General features: G+C 46.2%; 2 protein-coding genes across 2 annotated transcripts; one reads left to right on the top strand and one right to left on the bottom strand.

Moving 5' to 3' along the window:
• Positions 1-519: 519 nt before the first annotated feature.
• bckdk (branched chain ketoacid dehydrogenase kinase) lies at positions 520-14,164 on the top strand. Its single transcript, XM_056593950.1, has 11 exons — positions 520-918; positions 1,397-1,465; positions 1,664-1,774; positions 4,979-5,026; positions 7,823-7,942; positions 9,037-9,135; positions 9,459-9,532; positions 10,196-10,324; positions 10,839-10,928; positions 11,522-11,677; positions 12,152-14,164. The coding sequence occupies exons 1-11, from the start codon at positions 688-690 to the stop codon at positions 12,294-12,296; spliced, it is 1,272 nt and encodes a 423-aa protein (XP_056449925.1). The 5' UTR covers positions 520-687; the 3' UTR covers positions 12,297-14,164.
• orai2 (ORAI calcium release-activated calcium modulator 2) lies at positions 12,607-19,839 on the bottom strand. The gene is made up of 4 exons (XM_056593951.1): positions 19,577-19,839; positions 19,228-19,393; positions 16,695-16,933; positions 12,607-16,251 (listed from the first exon to the last, which is right to left on the bottom strand). The coding sequence occupies exons 3-4, from the start codon at positions 16,923-16,925 to the stop codon at positions 15,619-15,621; spliced, it is 864 nt and encodes a 287-aa protein (XP_056449926.1). The 5' UTR covers positions 16,926-16,933; positions 19,228-19,393; positions 19,577-19,839; the 3' UTR covers positions 12,607-15,618.

Below are 19,839 nucleotides of genomic sequence, written 5' to 3'. Positions count from 1 at the left end.
CCCTGGTCGCACGTCGCACATCACAATCCCCAATGTCCGCAACCGGCGGACCAAAAGGACAAACTATTCTTTCTCCAATTATTTACGTAGCACGTATATACAAACACTACAACTTAATTTATCCTCCGCACATTGGTTTTATCAGGGCGAACTCACATAGACCTATTCGTTTTACTCAACTATTCCCGGGATTAATAAAGTTGATCCTTCTATCTTCCCTTTATAACCTGTTGGCCAATTCACTTTCTTTCTTTTTTTACCGAAACTGCTTTTTACTGCAGTTGAAATCGCATTATATATGCTATGGTATGGTGTTGTTGTGTATCACATGTCAGTCGTACACTAGCACTAGCGTGTGTCTCGCTTCAAACAACAAACACATAACACAGACGTACGTGATGACGTCACCCCGCTGTGCTTCACTGTACAGTGGTTCGTCAAAGGGGCGAGGCCCCACCCCTCCACACGTGATTGGCTGAACTGCGATGTCCTTCAGCAGAATCCCTTCCCTACTGGTCAACATGCATAAAGCCCTTTCTGCAACCTCCTGTACCCTGTCCAAGTACTGTACTGAGTGCCGTGCCTTTGTGCACGACTACAACTTGAGCCCCATGGCCTCCTAGACCTTTGATAGACATTTGATATACCTTTGAAACAGGACGGTCCTGTACACAAAGCTGCCGCACGATGCGTCGGACGGTCATCGGGACGGTGGAGCTGCTGGGCCGGAGTGCCTCTCGGTCTGGCCCGGGGATGAGCAGGCTTCCGATGCTGCCACTGGCCAAAACAACCGCTACAGACATCGTTAGGTTCCGCTCCACGTCCTCTATGCAGGGGTACTCGGAGATGGCGAGGGAAAGGTCCAAGACGGTCACCTCATTTTACAACCAGTCTGCAATTGACATCTCCGCAGAGAAGGTGAGCAGAGCTCCGTGTGTCAGAGCTGGTTCCTGAAGTGAGGACACAGTGGTCAGCATGCTGCTACCTAGCTGTACGAGCTACCGCTAACTGATAGCAGCAGGGGGGGGATCAAAGTGGGGTCACATCGACAGGCTGGATAGGTGACATCCACCACCGTAGGCCTGCGACCCTCTGCTGCTGTTCTTTCTTCTTTTGTTGTTATGTTATGACAGCCTGCATGAGTTAAGTAGTTAACCCTCTCCATCTATGAGTTTTCTCAATATTTGTGTGTGTGTGTGTGTGTGTGGTGTGTGGTGTGTGTGCGCGCACATTCAACGAGATGGGCAGAACACATAATATATATGCATTATTTACGAAATCCATCTATATGTTAAAGATGTGTATATATAGATATGTCATTCCCGAGATTCCTCCCCCCAACCCTCATTGTCTTAGTCCTCTACGACGTGTTCCATAACTTGCTCTCTCTCTCCAGGCCTCTGTTCGTCTGATGCCAGCCACACTGTTGTATGCTGGGAAATCACCTGATGGACAACACATCCTGGTAAACCCACTGCTGTTAAGGATAACCTACCAAATAACCGGATCTGATCACAGACTGATTAAATGTGAAATAAAGTGTGTGTGTGTGTGTGTGTGTGTGTGTGTGTGTGTGTGTGTGTGTGTGTGTGTGTGTGTGTGTGTGTGTGTGTGTGTGTGTGTGTGTGTGTGTGTGTGTGTGTGTGTGTGTGTGTGATAACAGAGCAGTGCCAAGTACCTGCACAAGGAGCTGCCTGTGCGCATCGCCCATCGGATCAAAGGTTTCCGCAGTCTGCCCTTTATCATCGGCTGCAACCCCACCATCCTCCAAGTGGTGAGTCTGCCCCCACTCATACACACAAGGCCACACACCCTGCTAATCCCTTGTGGCTTGGTTTCACTGTGAGCTGAAGTTTAGATTAGTTTAAATGGGGATTGACAGGAGTTTTTGTAGGCCATATCTAGTAGTTAAAAAAAGGAATTGAATGAACTCTTACTATTAGAGAGAGAGAGAGGCATGCCTCTCTCACCCAGATTTGAGCTCATCTTTCATTAAACTTTATGTATGTATGTATCCCGTTGCTTGAGGCAGGTATCGGTAAGTGTCTAATTTGACTCACACAAACTCAGCTAGAAGTAGCAAACAGTTTAAATGCTAGACTCTAGAAATACAAAAAAAGCTGAACGCTTAATCCGCTCACCTGAACGATCTTTGGTGATACATATCCGTAACCCCGCGGGAAACCAGGAGTGACTGCGTTCCCGACTCCGGACTTCTGTCCCAGACTTTGTGCCGTCTCCCCGTGTCGACGGCTTTTTAGTCCCTTCGACCGTGGGTGGGCCAGCCTCGTTCACTTGGGGCTCCGACGGTCGGCTGGTTTCCAGTCAAGACCCGTGCCGTGTGAGGCGCACAGATCTCCGCCCCCCCAGGAACATGATTGTAACGATCTAAACTAATCGGAAGCTTCCAAAACCGAACTCTCTATTGAAAGTCTGATATAGGAGACTAGGTCATGTCGTTTTTCTATCGGCACTTTTGTCCGACTGTGGCTCGCTGATTAGCGCTTTCCACCAGCAGTAGTTCAAGTGCGCTGATCTGTGCCGTCCAGGGCCCAGGATGGGCCGTCTCCATGGTCAGACCAAAGCGGGCCCCCCACCTCTCGCCACGCTGCGGGGACGGCGGCCATGGTGGCTGTTCGGAGGGAGAGGTCGTCTCTCAAATTGTAGGACTGTAGACCTGTTCTTGTGTATGAGACGCAGCGCCATGCACAAAGAGCATGGCTAGTGTTCTCAAAAGCTTGATAATGTATTATTTATTATTTAAATACATTATTAAAAAGGGAGATGACGGTTTTAAGGCAAGGCAAGGCAACTTTATTTATGTAGCACTTTTCATACACAAGGCAGACTCAAAGTGCTTCACATATAAACAGTGTCATACAATAAAATAAAATAATAGGTAAGTAAAAGAAAAACATATGCAAAAATAGAAAGTTAAAAAGGCATTTTAGCATTAAAATAGAAAATAAAGGCAAAGTTATTTAGCAGAAAGCTATAGCAACATAAAAGTTTTCAGTCTTGTTTTAAAGGGGCTCAGAGTTGGGGCAAGTCTTAAATCCTCTGGGAGTTTATTCCAGCTATTTGTTGCGTAGTAACTAAATCCTGCTTTCCCATGTTTTGTGTTTACTCTGGGGATAATTAACAGATTGGTCTCAGAGCTTCTTAGTGGTCTAAAAGGCTGATGGAAGCATATCAGTTAAATATTTTGGGCCTAAACCATGTAGGGATTTATAGGTAAGCAACATGATTTTAAAATCAATTCTCTGACTTACAGGAAGCCAATGTAACGATTTCAGAATTGGTGTAATATGATCAAATCTTTTGGTCTTTGTTAGAACTCTAGCAGCAGCATTCTGAACAAGCTGAAGCTTCCTCAGAGTTTGTTTTGGGAGACCTGTAAGGAGACCATTGCAGTAATCAAACTTACTAGTGATAAAGGCATGTACAAGTTTTTGTAAGTCTTCGGTGGACATGAGCCCTCTAAGTCTTGCTACATTTTTTAGGTGATAATATGCCGATTTTGTAACTGATTTGATGTGACTGTCAAAATGTAAATCTGAAATGAATCCATGATAACCCCTAGATTTCTGGCTTTGATTGAGGTTTTCAGGGACAGAGTGAAGGTGTTGGGTTACTTTAAGCCTTTCTGTTTTAGAACCAAATACAATTATCTCTGTTTTGTCCTCATTGAGTTGAAGGAAATTTCGGCACATCCATTCCTTCACTTGCTCAATGCACTGGCACAGCAGATCTATGGGCCAATAGTCATTTGGTGATAGCGATACATAGATTTAAAGAAGCCCACCGCGGCGATGCTAGCTTGACGATGTTATCCTGCAAAACAAAATGGCTTGTTGAAATGGGACGTATTTTGTCTCGTCATGTAAAGGCTGGACATTGCACAATATTTCATGGAAAGTACATACATAGCCAAGATGCGGTTCAACTGGCAGAACGCCACAGCGATGGGACATGTTGATTCAAAGTATAGACATCAGGAGGACAGCCTGTTGTCATGATTCATAACCCTTAGAGAGGCACGCATGAAAATAGATGGTATCGTTCATTGCGCCAAAGTCAGACTGACAAGTAGCTGCATCAACACCACAATACTATCTGATACAAAGAGTCCCAGGTTGGTGGGTTTGGGTTAACCTTAACCATATTACATAATGGGTAAAATTTTAATGAATGTACCCATATTGTAAAGTGATACTAATGCACTGCTGGTCTAACATGTACTCTTCAGTAGACGCCTGTCTATTGAATCTCATTTTTCTTGAGTTTAATTTATTTATTTCCCTGTCAGGTGCTCGGTTCAGTATTAATAGTGTAGTAGTTTTTCTTGTTGGTAAAATGCCCAGAACTACTGCCTTTGTAGCAGCTCTGTTGGTAGTCTGTGTCTTGTGTTGGTAATCAGTGCTGCAGGTGAAACCAAGTGTACAGGCCCAGTTTCGGGGCTCTGTCAGATTTGTCTTGGGCCAGTGGGCTGGATCATTGTTCTCTCTTCTCACAAACTGCTCTGCTGATTGCATAACCCACTAAGCGCCTCCTGGATGAACTTTTACCTACTTCCTTCCTCCCTCCCGCCCTGCTGAGTGCAGCCCTTATGATGCGGTTCATATCTAGCCTTGTTGTAAATGGGCTCCAAATAGTGTGTGTGTGTGTGTGTGTGTGTGTGTGTGTGTGTGTGTGTGTGTGTGTGTGTGTGTGTGTGTGTGTGTGTGTGTGTGTGTGTGTGTGTGTGTGTGTGTGTGTGTGTGTGTGTGTGTGTGTGTGTGTGTGTGTGTGTGTGGCCCCAGGGGGTTATGGAGAAATATGATATCCCATTTTCAAAGTAACATCCCAGTATTCCGAGAAAGGGATCCCACTGTTCTTCTTCCACCACTGCTTGCTTGCACCTCGGACATGTGTGGCAACTGACAGCCAATGAGCGAATGGCATTCCAACCTTAACCCCCCTGTCTTCTCTCCTACAGCATGAACTCTACATCCGGGCGTACCACATGCTCATCGACTTTCCCTTGGTGAGATAAACACTCGCACAGACGCATGCACGCACACAGGTCTCTTATTTATTGCTGTTAACCTGACATTTATTAGAACAATGAATTGACATTAACATAGTCTCGGGATAGTTTAATGAATAATAATCCAGGGCTTACATTTCAGCACGGGATGCGAGCATTGCGCATATTTCTTTCAAATCCCGCAACTCGGGCCAGCATAATGCGGGACAGTCCCGCACAAATTTCATTTTGTTGTCTGATACATTTTTAAGAACGGGAAGGTGTGAAGTCTACACCTATTGATTTCACTTGACGAACCATCTTCAGATTTCAGTGGCGCATGTGTCCTTTGTACAATCTTTGATCTGGCGACAAACACACACACTCACCCGGAGCCCCTTCGCGCTTGCTCTTTCTCGCTCTCTCCCTCTCAAAAGTTGTACACGACCCATTTGCTGTTCTTGCAAGGCTCATAGCGATTATTTCGATCGCTATGAGCCTTCAGTAGGCTAATGCAAAAATGGGCCGCTGGCTTAAATATACCTCTAAAATTCCTGACATTTCCACCCCTCCGAAGAATCAGATTCACACAGTAGCCCAAATGATATGATTGCGAAACATTGCCAGTGTCTCATGTGAACCCGGATTCAGCACAAAAAAACAGGATCAAGAATAAATTCTATGAATAACACACACCACAGCGATCTGATGCTTATTTCTGAGCTTGGCCCTGATCGACAGCAGTTTGATTTTGACGGCAGTTATCAAGTGGAAGGAGACAGAGGACAGGGAAAGATTAAAGGATCGAGGAAAGGAAAAGGAGCTACAAAAAGAAAGGATACTGATGTACCATGAAGATGTGACTAAGAGAGGAGAGGGAGGAACTAATAGGACTGTATATAGTTCAGAAAAGAAGTCAGCATGTATGTAAAAGGATTCAAAGTTAATGAATTAATTGAAAACAAAGTGTTTGATTTCTTCTTTTCCTAATTTTTCAACTCAGCAAAGATAAAGCAGAAGACTTAGCGTACAGTACACGACAGTCAAATCAAAGCACGTGAGCAAATTTGTATAAGGAATTTAATGAAGAGAATCCCTTGAATTAGTTTTGGGGGGCCAAATGTAAGACAAGCTTGCAAGTAGTATCCCCCCCAAACTTAAATAATCCCCCCTAATGCGGAGCTCTTGAGGGGGGAATTCCCCCCCATTTTGAAAAAAGAAATTTAAGCCCTCATAATCCATTAATTATTATTATTATATTTTTAGGGTAAAATCGATTTACACTCTGTCAAAAATCAACATAAAGAACCGACAAGAGTACCAATAAGCTACCAGATCAATTATCAGTGTTGATAAAAGTAGTATTACCGTAAAAACCTTAATGATACCCATCCCTACAAACAAACAAACAAACACCTTCTCTCGCATACACCGAAGTAGCAACGTAGCGCCATGTTCAAGTTCAGGGCTTTGTGAGGGTGTATTTATAACTGAGTAACTGAGTCCTGACGCGTGCCGTGCGGTCGCCCTGAGTCCAGGCGCTGAACTTTGCAGGAGCCGGTCGCTCAAGGGTGATGAGCACACGGCCCGTGTTGGGACTCTAGCACCGGGGAGAATGTGGTCCAACAAGTGCATGTCGATCGACCAGAACTGTCTTCAGGGGGGCTTTCCCTTCCAACCACCTCCTTGTTGATGGGTTTTAATGGGGGACTGCACAGAGACTTCTTTCCTTTTTATTTTTGCATACTCGCACAACAGACTTGCACAACCGATGTGGCTCGTTTGTTGTGCAATAACGCGCTGCCTTCCCAACATTCTTGCAACCGTTTTCTTTGAAATTCTGTACAAATCTGGCCTCCCATCGGTTAGTCGTATAGAAGAGGGGTTAGGCTAAGGAGAGACATTAATCACGGCGCTGTGATAATGCCTAACGGCGGCTCAGAGAGGCGGCAGGTGTCGAGTTCAACCGTCTGCAGTGTTCCCCAGTGAGCCTCATTTTATACCCGGGAGCCCCTCTAACCCAACACCTGAGTTTTTCTTTATTGCGAGATGGGAGAAGGGTGGGTCTTTCACTTTGTGCTAATGCTGCATGTTGGATACGTCACATCAGAAAGCGCCTGAACTTGCCACAATCAGAACATGATGTGCCGTTTGAGCTGTGATTTGGCTGGCTCGATGGATGCATCCAGTGATTGAATGTGGCAGATAACAAGGCCCCCTGTCACAATGCCCTTTTGTTTTCTCTGGCGCAGTCTTTAGTGCGCTGTCCTGTATGAGGCGTCACGTGTAGTCGTTGAGTAGTTCAACACTCACTTTACCAACTGTGTCCCGGTATGGAAAATATAATGCACCTGATTCCAAAATCCAATCAAACATTTGCTTTGTTTATCAGCTAAGCAGGGCTGTGAAGGTAAAAAAAAATGACACACATGAACACAGACGGCCAGGAAGAGGAACTGCAAGAAGAATGTTGTTGACTAAGAACACTTGCAGCTTTGACTCCACCGCACATTTCCAGACCCATTTTTAAATGTGCGACATAGATTTTACATTGTTATGTCACACAAACATAAACTGCCATCATATCTTTCTGAAGGCAACATACTTAAAAATGTAAATCCACTTTTTAAAATACTTACATAATAATTCGTACCTTAGCCAGTTTGTTTTGGTTTGCAGAATTAAAATGCGAACTGTGCACACACTATTTAATAGCGACATTTAACACGCGTTCATTCATTCCAGGGTCACAGCAAATTGCCACGTGAGGCATGCATGTGTTGAACTGGAGGCCGGTGTGTCCCCTCTGAACAGATCAAGGACCAGGAGTTGGAAGCCAGCTTCAGTAAGCTGGTGCAGCAGCTGCTGGACGACCACAAGGACGTGGTGACGATGCTGGCCGAGGGCTTCAGGGAGTGTCGTAAACACATCGAGGTAGGGGACCCCCAGGGACCAGAGCCCTGTCGTAAACACATCGAGGTAGGGGACCCCCCGGGGACCAGAGCCCTGTCGTAAACACATCGAGGTAGGGGACCCCCAGGGACCGGAGCCCTGTCGTAAACACATCGAGGTAGGGGACCCCCAGGGACCAGAGCCCTGTCGTGAAAACATCCAGGTAGGGGACCCCCAGGGACCAGAGCCCTGTCGTGAACACATCCAGGTAGGGGACCTCCAGCAGGGGACCACCAGGGACCAGATCCCCATCGCAAACGCATCAAGGTGTTACCAGTTGTAATTGTAAAGTGGAAATGGGGCATAAGAGGGAGAGGAGACTTGTATTTTACAAATTATTTTAAAATGTACTTATTTTAAAAATGAATTCGGGCTCCAAAATCATACATTGTGTGATTGCTCTACAATGATTTGGGCAAACAGAAGCATGTTGAGGCACTCGGGGTGTGGCTGTCTTGCAAAGACTCTTGAATCTATGTGGGCGTTTTGGACCGGTCCTGAGTAGCAAAAGCAGCAGTTTCATAAAGTAGTCTTATTGAGTAGTCATGCAGAAGACATGGGGGTACGTAGGGTCACAGATAAGTCATTGACGGCTGCAAACAAATATTTCAGTCAGAGGAATGAAAGCTGACGTTTTGTGTTTTTCCTTCAATGTTTCCTTGGAATCAACAGAGGGCTCTCGATTCCTAACCTCACTCAACCAGAATGGTAGCCCGTTGAAACGTCCACATTGCAGACTGGACTAATCCTCATACCTTGTATGCATTGTCAGAGCCGATACAGCTTAATGCCCTCTATTGCATCATTTCCCCCTGATCTATCTAACTTCACATGGTGCAGTGGATGGTGTCTAGAAGTTGAGCCCCGATGCATTCTCTAGAACTAGCTAAGAGGTATTATGTTCATAATCCAAAACGACATCTTTATCGCCACTCTATATCTTTTTGTGCTTTTTTAGATTAAGAAAGGGTGAATAACTTTCAAGAAATGGAAGAGAACGTTCTTAATGACCTCCGGTCCATTTATGGAGAAGCCGTTCTTGTTGGTAGAGGATGAACCAGTTGTTGTGCCCACAGGACGAGACCATCGTTCGGGGCTTCCTGGACACCACTCTGTGCTCCCGCCTGGGCATCCGAATGCTGGCCACCCACCACCTCTCCCTCCATGAGGACAACGTATGTAGCTGGTGTCTGCTTGTCAGTGCCATTGTGTGTCAGTCGTTGTGTTGTCCGTGGGAATTGAGAAGCCAGTGCCTGTGCTCTCTAGGGTTTGAAACGTTGTGAAAGCCCCTGTAATTTTTGTATTTTCCGTTGGGACAACCCTTATGTAACAACCCTTATGTAACCTTGTTACCATTGCATGTGGGTGCTTGCTTTAAAGGATACTGTTGAAAGCAAATATTTGCTTTTGACTGTAGAACAAGGCTGTAAAGGATTTGAAGTAATCAACGTTTACCCACTGTTTATTATTTTCTTTCTTCTTATTCTGCGTCATCCAGCCGGACTTTGTGGGCATCATATGCAGACGACTCTCCCCGAAGAAGATCATCGAGAAATGGGTGGATTTTGCGCGGTGAGTGCTGTGTTTGTTCAGTTATCCCTGGTGACCTTCCGTGCTGTAAAACGTGGCATATTGGGGGTATTATGGCTATATATGGCCGTCATTATCCTCCTGTAGATAACAGGTGATAACGCATGTTGATAAGAATGTCACGTTGACCCCGTAGCTCCCCTCCCCCATTGTTGACAGTGGAGACAAGTTAAGGGAATAAAGGTAAATGTCAACAAGAAAGAACGGTATGGTTGAAATACTTGGCTGGCTGTGATGTCCGATTTTTCTAGACTTCTCATGTTCAGTAGACCTTTGAGCCTCGGTGGTTAATAACATAATGGTGAAGAACCCAAAGGAATTTAGCATGTCTCCATTGACACGCCGTTATACGAAACATACACAATGATGGCCGGTCTTCCTCACTGTATTTAAAACTAAAATGGATAAGCAACATTGTGAAATTAATTGAACCAATATAAATGTTTTAAGAGGCACAGACCTCATAATGGCTCAGGGCCAACACTAGCACAGAACATAGGAAAACAGACGGTGTTTTCACACCATTTTCAATGTCGGGAATAAAAGAAAAGCGGACCCCGTTCATTGAGACGGTGATGTCGACTCAACTAATCTGGCAGAACGGTTGTGGTCCGCAGCAGGGGTCTAAAGTCTGCCCCCCTCCAGGCGGCTGTGTGAGCACCAGTACGGTAACTCGCCCCGGGTGCGGATCAACGGCCACGTGGCCGCCCGCTTCCCCTTCATCCCCCTGCCCCTGGACTACATCCTGCCCGAGCTGCTCAAGAACGCCATGAGGTGAGGTCGCCAACGCCCGCACGCCGGCAAGGACCAGCTCCGATCCCCCCCACCCCCCCCTGTGTGTGTGTGTGTGTGTGTGTGTGTGTGTGTGTGTGTGTGTGTGTGTGTGTGTGTGTGTGTGTGTGTGTGTGTGTGTGTGTGTGTGTGTGTGTGTGTGTGTGTGTGTGTGTGTGTGTGTGTGTGTGTGTGTGTGTGTTGGATCATTACCTATGTTGCCGTACAGTGTCCAGAAGCACTCTTAACACCACACAGTTGGTCTGTTGCTACCTCTGCTAGGTAGGTTTTAGCAGGTAGGTTTTCACGGTTCCACCTGCATTGACCTTCAGGGGTTACTAAAAACGACCTCTAAAATCTGCTGAAACCACCCAATTCATTTGGTTTGCTATTGAACAGTAGTTTAATTCCATTTGCAAATTGTGATCATTATTCATCTTGCCTTTATGTACTACAGTACTGGAGTGGTGCTTGTCCTCTCATTAACCCAACGACCTTCCCCTGTTTGTCCAAACAGATCCACCATGGAGAGCCACCTGGACACACCTTACAATGTGCCTGACGTCATGGTAACCATTGCCAACAACGATATAGACTTTGTCATCAGGTGAGTTGGGTGAAGAACAGGGAAACTCCTAGACAATTTCCATGGTGGCCTTTTTGAATTGCCCAGTTATCCAATATAATTGGGGATGGATAGGGTTAGAACGGTTTAGAATATCCTAGAAGAACGGATAGAACCAGCAAAGTACAGCAAAACAACCAAACACACCTTTTTAGATGTAGGATTCAAATCTGTGGCCTGGACCGGTCGGTGCCGCCCCAATTCAGTCTGGACTTTCAGTCCTAAATATCGAACATGTTTTGATATTTTAAGACCGGAGTTGTGGATGATCCAAAAGTGATGCTTTGGTGGCTGACGCAGCACTGAGCGATGACGACGTCTGTGAACCAGTGTCTCCATTTAAAACTGTTTCAATAGCGTCGTACATCGGCGGCGGCCATCTATGTTGTGCCTCTATGGCGCTCCTCGGCACCGTACTTATCCTGGCTACAATAAGCAGACTGCTTGTCCATGACCTGAATCAGAGAGTCGGTCGCATCAGTGTGTGATGCGGCCCAGTCTGCATATCGTCGGCTAAGGGGTCGTCAGTCTTGTAGGCGTGTCGCCGGCTTCACTCCGTTCCCTCCTCTCTCCAGGATCTCTGACCGCGGCGGTGGCATCCCCCACGCCAACAAGGACAAGGTGATGGACTACCACTTCAGCACGGCAGAGGAGAGCAACCAAGACCCCCGCATGAGCAGCCTCTTCAACACCATGACCAACAGCGGGCCCCAGTCCGGCCCCATGCACGGGTAACGCACCTCGCGGAGGCTGGTCCTTATGGATCAGAGGATCTGTTAAAGTTGTGTCAGTGTTGTCTGACACAACTTTAACAGAACAACAGTCAGACATGGCAGTGACATTCTTAGGACAAGTTACAGACGGATACTGATTCAGTGAATAATATCCTAGAAAGTGGACAAATATTTATATAGGATGGATAGATATGTGTATTTTTTATAAAAGACAACCATCCCTAAATCAACTTATTTAAGTAATTTATAGTGATATGGATTGAACCTGGTCCAAATTGTGACTTTGATGCAAGTTTTATAAATGGACTCATCTCGCCCTCTATGGGTGAAATGCGAATTTCACCCATAGAGGTGAAAGTGTCCCCCCCCAGGGGGGAAATTCCTTTTGTTACAACAGCCAGGCAGCAGTGGAAAACGAAGGATAAAACTCCCAAAAATACAAAGTGCTGACGGGTCTCCCGGTCTCCACAGGTTTGGCTTCGGGCTGCCCACGTCCCGGGCCTATGCAGACTACCTGGGGGGGTCCCTCTCTATCCAGTCCATGCAGGGCATCGGCACCGACGTGTACCTCCGCCTGCGCCACATCGACGGGAAGGGGGAGAGCTTCCGGGTCTGACGGCCGCCAGCCTTTTGTATTAAACCCCCCCCCCCCCCAAATGTGGAGTCAGGACGGGCAGTATTTTTGTTTTTTTCCATCCCATGTGGAGTTTTCCCTTTTTTTAAGGGGGGAGGGGTTAGATGGTTTTTGCTATGATGGAAATGGAGTCGTCTTGTTTTTGCTGTTCATTACCAGGCCAACACTTGCATACCCCCTTGAAGGACATTTGGAGATGATTGAAGCCACTGAAGAAGCTAGACTAGTGCAGGTGCATTAATGGGTTAGTATTGCCATTCATTAAGCGCCAGGGACAGAGCGGGGGGGTTGAAGAAATCCTTGGGAAGGACTTATGAGATTTTGAATGCAGTTGGCGGGAAATAATGTTGACCTATGATGATTATTATTGGTATTAATATAATTACTTTTGTTTTGGGCACAAATACAGCTGCAGTATCTGTGCTCCGTGTTTAAATCCTAATGATGAGTTCTAACCTTTCTTTGCGTAGTCACATTTTTTTTAACACCAAAGTGTTTTTTCTCTTTTAGTGATTTTATGCTGAAGACTTTTCCCAACCGCAATTGAGACAGTACTTTTCTACTGTGTAGTGGAATGGGGGGGACGGGAATTTTCCATTTGGATGACTGAAGACCATATTGAGGGCAGAAGTAATTGATAGCAACCATGTTCAAACCCACCCACCTCAATTCTTTTTTTCTTTTTTTTTTACACACCAGAGGAAACGGCGAAAAGTGAATAAAAAAATAAAATAGTAGTAATAGTAGTGTTGTTGGCAAGGTCTCAGGTGAGCAGAGAGGTCGTCAGCTGCCTTACGATGTGGTTTTACCAACTGTAGACAGTCAGCATAACCGTGTATTTCTGTTGCCTTTCAATGTTGTCATTTCTTTGTTTTGTTCTACATTGACAGATTTCTCTTTGACATTTCAAGTGCTTTTCAACAATCAAGTTGTTTTTTACCTTCCAGAGAACAATGTAGTCACTCAAAGTTGTGGCTTATTTATAAAAGCTACTTGGAGATTATTAACAACTATATTTCAAATAAAAATGTTTGTTGTGGTTTGCACTCCCATCCAAGTAAGATCTGCACTGTATTGCCTTCTCGGGGGGGCTGAATACGTCTTTGATGAACCTCCTTAACAGTATATAAGGACACAAAGAAACAGCTATGATTGGCTTGAGGGCACCTGTTACTAAAGGCCATTTGTCTTAGTGATCCTCTATAGTGCATGTTGCGGGACCATGAACCCAGGGAAACAATTGGATAATGGCATGATGGGCATTTGAAACCATTTCTACTCACAAGATATGTCGATGCTTTTCAATAACCAAATGTGACAAGAGTCCCCAGAGACTTCATATGAACAGTGTTTAAGTGAGTCGAAAATAACTAAATGACGAGGAAATGCATGAATTATCAGACACGCCTTAAAACAAGGTTATTTAGTGGAAATTGTTTTCCTTGCAACCCTCAAACGATGCGACTAACAAATTGTACAGTATATTAAAAGTACACTTTTAAAAGTGAGCAGCTAATGGATCCAGGTTCTGCTGGGTGCCGACGGTCTGCCCTCTGCTGGCTTGTTGAAGGAACTACTAGACAACAAAAAACTAAAGCGGTTAATCACAAAATTAATAACCAGGGAAGGCTAGGTCCTTAAGAAAGACACAACTCTATCTCTTCCATTTTATAAATATACCAAGTAGCTAACATCCTTAAGGCCAAATGTACGAATGTGACTGATCAACTGTCATGGACCGTTTCCTGTGTTTCATAATTATACATTTCACTCTTAACAGCCCGTTTATAGTGAATGGACTTATTTGCCATTATAAAACTATTGAACACCAATTCATGGTTTCCCTTACTTAAATACGTCTGAGGTACTGTCATGTTGGAAGCTCTAAACTAGGATATGCACAGGTTTAATCCAGGCCTTTACTCTGCAGTATACTTACACTACACTGATATTGACTAGCAGGACTGCTGACACGCCGCTCTATATGTGGCTCCGCTCTGGGTGCTTCCTCACACGTTAGGAACTCTGCGTCTCTCCAGGCCAACCCTTCGAGTGAGTGAGGGATGCAACAGGAACAAGCTGAAGAATGCAGACCCGTGACTTTTATTAAGACATTTTTCTTAAGCTCTTTGTTGCAGGATGTTTTTTTTTCCGTGTCAAAACAGGATCGATCTGTGCAGAAACAAAATCACTCATACAAATTATGGCCACGTGTGACACAATTTGCATAAACAAATAGACACTTTGCAGGCACCGCCATTTAGGTCAAGGCAACAGTTTTAGGCGGCGATCTCGGATGGCGTGGGGGACACCAGTTTGACCCCAAAAGTATACACTGTCCTGGCCACAACAAAACCCTGCCTTAATCACACAGTAAACGTATTCTGAGTTTAACAGTTAGGTTTAGGTAACATGAAAAGAAAACGAATTATTAAAGTACAAAACTCATTTTGGCATTGATGAGCATCACCATATTTTTTTTTATCGTAAGTAACTAGACAGTACCCACACACGTGTTCCAAGCCCAGTGAAGTCCCATGGCTAAAATTGGAACGACTCGTTTCAAAGTTTATTCTATATCAATCCCCTACTGTCCCAGGATTCGTCTGCCTACTACAGACGGATCCTGGTAAGCCCCAAATATCGGTGAAAAAGCATTGTCTTAAAAAAACTAAAGAAAATCGGTACATTCGTCGGGGCTAAGCCACAATGGTATGGGGTGGGGGGGATTGGGAGTTTTCTTAGTCTTAGTGGAGAGCACTTAGAACTGAGACAAGCCTCGTGAGACATTGACCTTCACATGACGGCAGGCTTGCAAACATGGTATGGCCGGTTCCTAAAAAGCCACAGAAGGACACATTAAAAAGGGCTTCCACTCTATAGCTAGCCAAAAATGAGTCATAAAGCATTGTAGAGCATTCGATTCTGCGACATGCTGCAATGTAAATCAATGCACACGTAAATCAGAAGAACGAGTCAAATCAACTCATGAAACAAAACTAGGGACGCAGTCTATTCCACAGAGCAACGACTCGTCTTCTGCTTAATAAATAGGTGATGGCTTTTTCCTACTGTAAGCAGTATCTCTAAAACAATCCAAGTGCCGATAGTATCTAGTACAGTCTAGACCGAATGTCATCTAGAAGAAGAGTAAGATAGGTAAACACCAGCGTGGGGGCGTGTCCGTCACGAGCATGGGGGCGTGTCCGTCACGAGCGTGGGGGCGTGTCCGTCACGAGCGCGGGGGCGTGGCCGTCACGAGCGCGGGGGCGTGGCCGTCACGAGCGTGGGGGCGTGGCGGCGGTCACACCACCTGCAGGCCCCTCTCGTGGCCGTCCAGCTGCACCTTGATCTTGTGCAGCTCCTCGATCTCCTGGTGGTGGCGCTCCGTCTTGTGGCGCACCAGCGAGCGGTAGAAGTGCACAGCAAACACCATGAAGACCACCCCAACGGGCACCATGATGATTGTGGAGGCCATGGCCGCGTACCAGCCGCTGGCGTCCGCCGCCCTGCTGCCGGCGGTGGTGGGGCTGGCGGTGGCGGCGGCGGCGGTGGTCCCGGTCCCCCCGCCACCGGGGTCCGGGACCCGGCAGCAGTTGACGGCGGCCAGGGGCGTCTTCGCCCTGACGGCGTCCACCGGCAGGAACTTCATCCAGCACAGGAGCACCACCTCGGCCAGGAAGAGCAGGATGCCCAGCGCCGTGGAGAAGCCCCAGGCCAGCTCGATGTACACGTGCATGCGCACGTGCGGGGACTCGCTGACCGAGTTCAGGTTGTGGATGTTGCTGACCGCCTCCACGTTGGGGAGGATGCAGGTGCTGATGAGGAGGGCGAAGAGGTGCACTGCCACCAGCACCGTGGTGCACACGCTGAAGGCCACCAGGAGCGGCCGGGGGTAGTCGTACTCAAAGTCCAGCTCAACCTCCACCATGGCCACCTGCAGAGACACCAGGTCAGGCAGAGCAGAGTGCGAGTGGGGGACACAAGGTACCTTAACCATGGCCCCCTGCAGAGACACCAGGTCAGGCAGAGCAGAGCGCGAGTGGGGGACACAAGGTACCTTAAGGGAGGCTTCTCCATTCTCTAACAAGACCCAACTCAGAGTTCGAAGTATAATCTAACTTCCAACTCTGAGTTGGAAGTTACAATCTTTCTAAGCACAAATACACAAATGCCCTCATGCACGCAAAAGTAGCAGAGTTTGAGCAATCATTTAAAACTGTGATTATCTGCTAGAAGAAGGAAAGAAGTTATTCTCTAACTCCATCCTTCCTGTCTCGAACGCTTAAAATAAATAAAAAAGAGAAAGAGGACCGCATACAGTCTAGCTGACGTCATCGGGCCCTGCAGGGGGGGACGGGGGGGGACGGGGGGACTCACCATGGCGAAGCCCGACAGCAGCGCAGAGGTCCGGCTGGAGGCCTTGAGCTTGGCCCGGCTCAGGTAGAGCTTCCTCCAGGACAGGGCCTGCACCGAGTGGTGGTTGGAGCTCACCAGCTCCAGGTAGCTGCGCCGCACCCAGTCGCGGTAGTCCATGCCCCCCCCGTCCGCCTGCAGTTGCTCCGAGGCAGCCGGCGTGGGCGACCCCATGGGCACTTCCAGCTCGCTCATGGTCGCAACTGGGGGGGGCGGACAGGAAGAGAGGGGAGGAGGGGAAGAGTCGCTCAGACTACGGACGGTAGATGGCGTCCGTCTGACTGATTTGACGACGGGATGATGAAATGCAGTGTTCCCTTATATCACAAGATATGTTAGCTTAAGAGGCCACCGTTTCAGAATGAAACCTGAATATGTTTTACTACCATTTAGTTAACATATATATTGGTCCTATATATGTATTCATAAAAGCACTATATTATTCACCGAACTTTCCTTTTCTTTTCCCACTCCAAGTGCTCTGTTCTGGATTTAAAATGTTAACCCAAATACTTTACAACAAAGATTGCTACTCGGATTAGATTACCAATCAAAAATCTGATGGCCAACAAGCCCCAATCTCGGTGAATTCATATTTATTTCCACCAATTATTGAGATACAGAGGAGGTACAGAGATAAATTACTTTCATATTCAAAACTCATTTGACATTCAAAAGGAGGCACATTTATGGATGAGTGCATTAGGGAACTGAGGGAAAATATTTTATCACCAAGAAAAATATCACAAAGGCATTTTAAATCCCTAATCAATAGGGCAAAATAATACATGTATATTATTGGAACTATGTCTGTCCTACTTCCAATACAACCTTTGGTTTGTCCATGAAATTTAATAAAAACCAAAATAAAATCACAAAATATGAGTTTAAACAATAAAAAGCTAAAGGACTTTTCAGAGTCAGAGTCCCACGAGACGAGACTGAGCAAAAATGTTCTAATAATAACTGGCCTCCTTCCATGATCACCAGTGTCTCTCAAGTAAACTCTGCTCTTTTGGTTTGTGTTTCCGGCCTCTGTGACTTCCTGTGTCACCTCAAACCGGTTCAATCCATGTAAGCCACTCATTTCACCAAACCTATATACTAGATACTTAACAACCTAAGCTATAAGGTTACCATAAAGAATTAACTCATCATCTCCTGTCGCCAAGGAAAGACCATCCTTCACAGAAAGTGCACGCACTATCTCAATACCAAGTAATAATAATAATACATTTGATTTCAAGAGCCTTTCATGCCCCCCCCCCCCCCCAAAGTACACTCCAATGATGGCCTTCCCCATTTCTCCAGAATTTCCCCATTTTATCTCCTTATTATCATAAATGTACAACTTTGGACGACCGCATCATTGACCTGTGTTCCGACTGAGGGGTCCTGTCCAGGTTTAACAAAGGATGCGGCTATGCACGACAGCATAACGTATAACCAAACCCTGGGCTTGTACATGAGAGTGCATCATGGACTCTACTCCCCCATACTGAGCGGACTACAGAGAGTTGTAGTACTGTCACATCCTCAGACAACTTAAATGCACCTGGAACTAGGGTTGAAGAAGGTATATCCACCTCTCTCATGCGAAACACTGTCAGTTTGAAACACAACAACGTCTCTGCATAATGACAAATCATGCGATTTGTTTTAGACTGGGTGTATTTGACGGGAGTTATTGCATAATTGCCCGTAGTACGATTAAGTAATATTGCTGTAGTATTTATCTCGATGACAGCTTGTTAAACATGAACGGAGCAGGGAGACAAGGCCGGGTCTCTTCTACTGAGCGGGGAACATCTTCCTGGTCCATCAGCTCTTCACTACTAGAGAACCGGGGGAACAACATAAAGGCAGATAGGCCAACAGGTTATGAAGAGATAACGAAATCAGCCACGACCTCGCTGGACTTCCCCAGAAGATCACCTACTGGTGGTGGATGTTTGGTGTGCCGATTGGTTGAAGTTGCACCACAGGATTCACCAAACTTTACTGTCAACATAAGCTGCATGTCAGCTGGACATCCAAAGCAATCAGATCGCCACATTAGACCCAGTGACAACAGACCCAGTGTCCACCGTGTCCACAGACCCAGGGTCCACCGTGTCCACAGACAGTGTCGACAGACCCAGTGTCGACAGACCAAGGGTCCACCGTGTCCACAGACCCAGTGTGTCCACCGTGTCCATCGGTACCGACGTTTCACCGAGGAGCGCCGGGTCGCTGAGGCTCTCCTGCTCCTCACCTCATCAGCATGTTTCAGCCAACAACAAACGAGGAAACATGTACCAACAAGATCGATGGTACAAACTATCCAAAACCCCACCGAATATACGGCGGGGCGACTCCAATAACGTCAGTCTGTCTAAAACACCGGAAAAGAAAAGCTATAGGCTGTAGAGCAGAGCCTGGACTTTGCTGACCAGAGATCCCAGCTGAACGGCTTATCAGGACGCAGAGAGGTTCAGTAGATAAGAGTTAATCTCACCTGACAGGTGTACATCGATTATGAGGAGGGCTGGAGCTGCAAGGTTTCACTACGGTGGGTATAGTATCTTCTTCTTCTTTTATTCTTCTGCTGTTGTACGGGCGGTCTGGCTCTGTGTCCCACTGCCGCTCCCAAGCGGACCGGAGTGTGGAGCAGTATTCTGATTCTAAAACAATAAATAAACTCAAACAAATAAACAAAAAAATACTAAATAACTAAACTAAATAACTTAATACATATAAATAAATAAATAAATAATTTAAATATTACAATGAAATAAAAGAAAATACAATACAATAAAACAATATTTATGTTGAGCGCCGACTTCTGTGTTGAACGCAGAATGCACCTTATGGTGGAGGGTGAGCTCAGAGGACACCCTTTGAACCCTGCGCTTCATTCTCAAGTGCGTTCCTTCGACGACGACCGGCGGCCCGGGCGCAAATCATTTTTTCGTAGATGGTAGCTTTCCTTCGTAGGATGGTAGATTTCTTTATAGGTCCATGGATGGTAGGGACCCTCACCCTAACCTTAACCCTAACCAATCAGATGTGAAGCAGAGGCGGTACGTATCCCTACCACCCTCCGAAAAAAAGATTTGCTGCTCGCCGC

The sequence above is a fragment of the Gadus chalcogrammus genome, chromosome 7 (assembly GCF_026213295.1).
Source record: "Gadus chalcogrammus isolate NIFS_2021 chromosome 7, NIFS_Gcha_1.0, whole genome shotgun sequence".
Classification (NCBI taxonomy): domain Eukaryota; kingdom Metazoa; phylum Chordata; class Actinopteri; order Gadiformes; family Gadidae; genus Gadus; species Gadus chalcogrammus.
Note: the sequence above shows the minus strand (reverse complement) of the source record. Positions and strands in the feature narration are given on the sequence as shown.

Bases quoted from the DNA above. Each gene is read 5' to 3' on its own strand.
- bckdk (XM_056593950.1), top strand. From the start codon at position 688: ATGCGTCGGACGGTCATCGGGACGGTGGAGCTGCTGGGCCGGAGTGCC. The intron at 5,027-7,822 runs GTGAGATAAACA...CCCTCTGAACAG, and splicing joins TGCTCATCGACTTTCCCTTG to ATCAAGGACCAGGAGTTGGA. The intron at 7,943-9,036 runs GTAGGGGACCCC...TTGTGCCCACAG, and splicing joins AGTGTCGTAAACACATCGAG to GACGAGACCATCGTTCGGGG.
- orai2 (XM_056593951.1), bottom strand. From the start codon at position 16,925: ATGAGCGAGCTGGAAGTGCCCATGGGGTCGCCCACGCCGGCTGCCTCG. The intron at 16,252-16,694 runs GTGAGTCCCCCC...GTGTCTCTGCAG, and splicing joins TGCTGTCGGGCTTCGCCATG to GTGGCCATGGTGGAGGTTGA.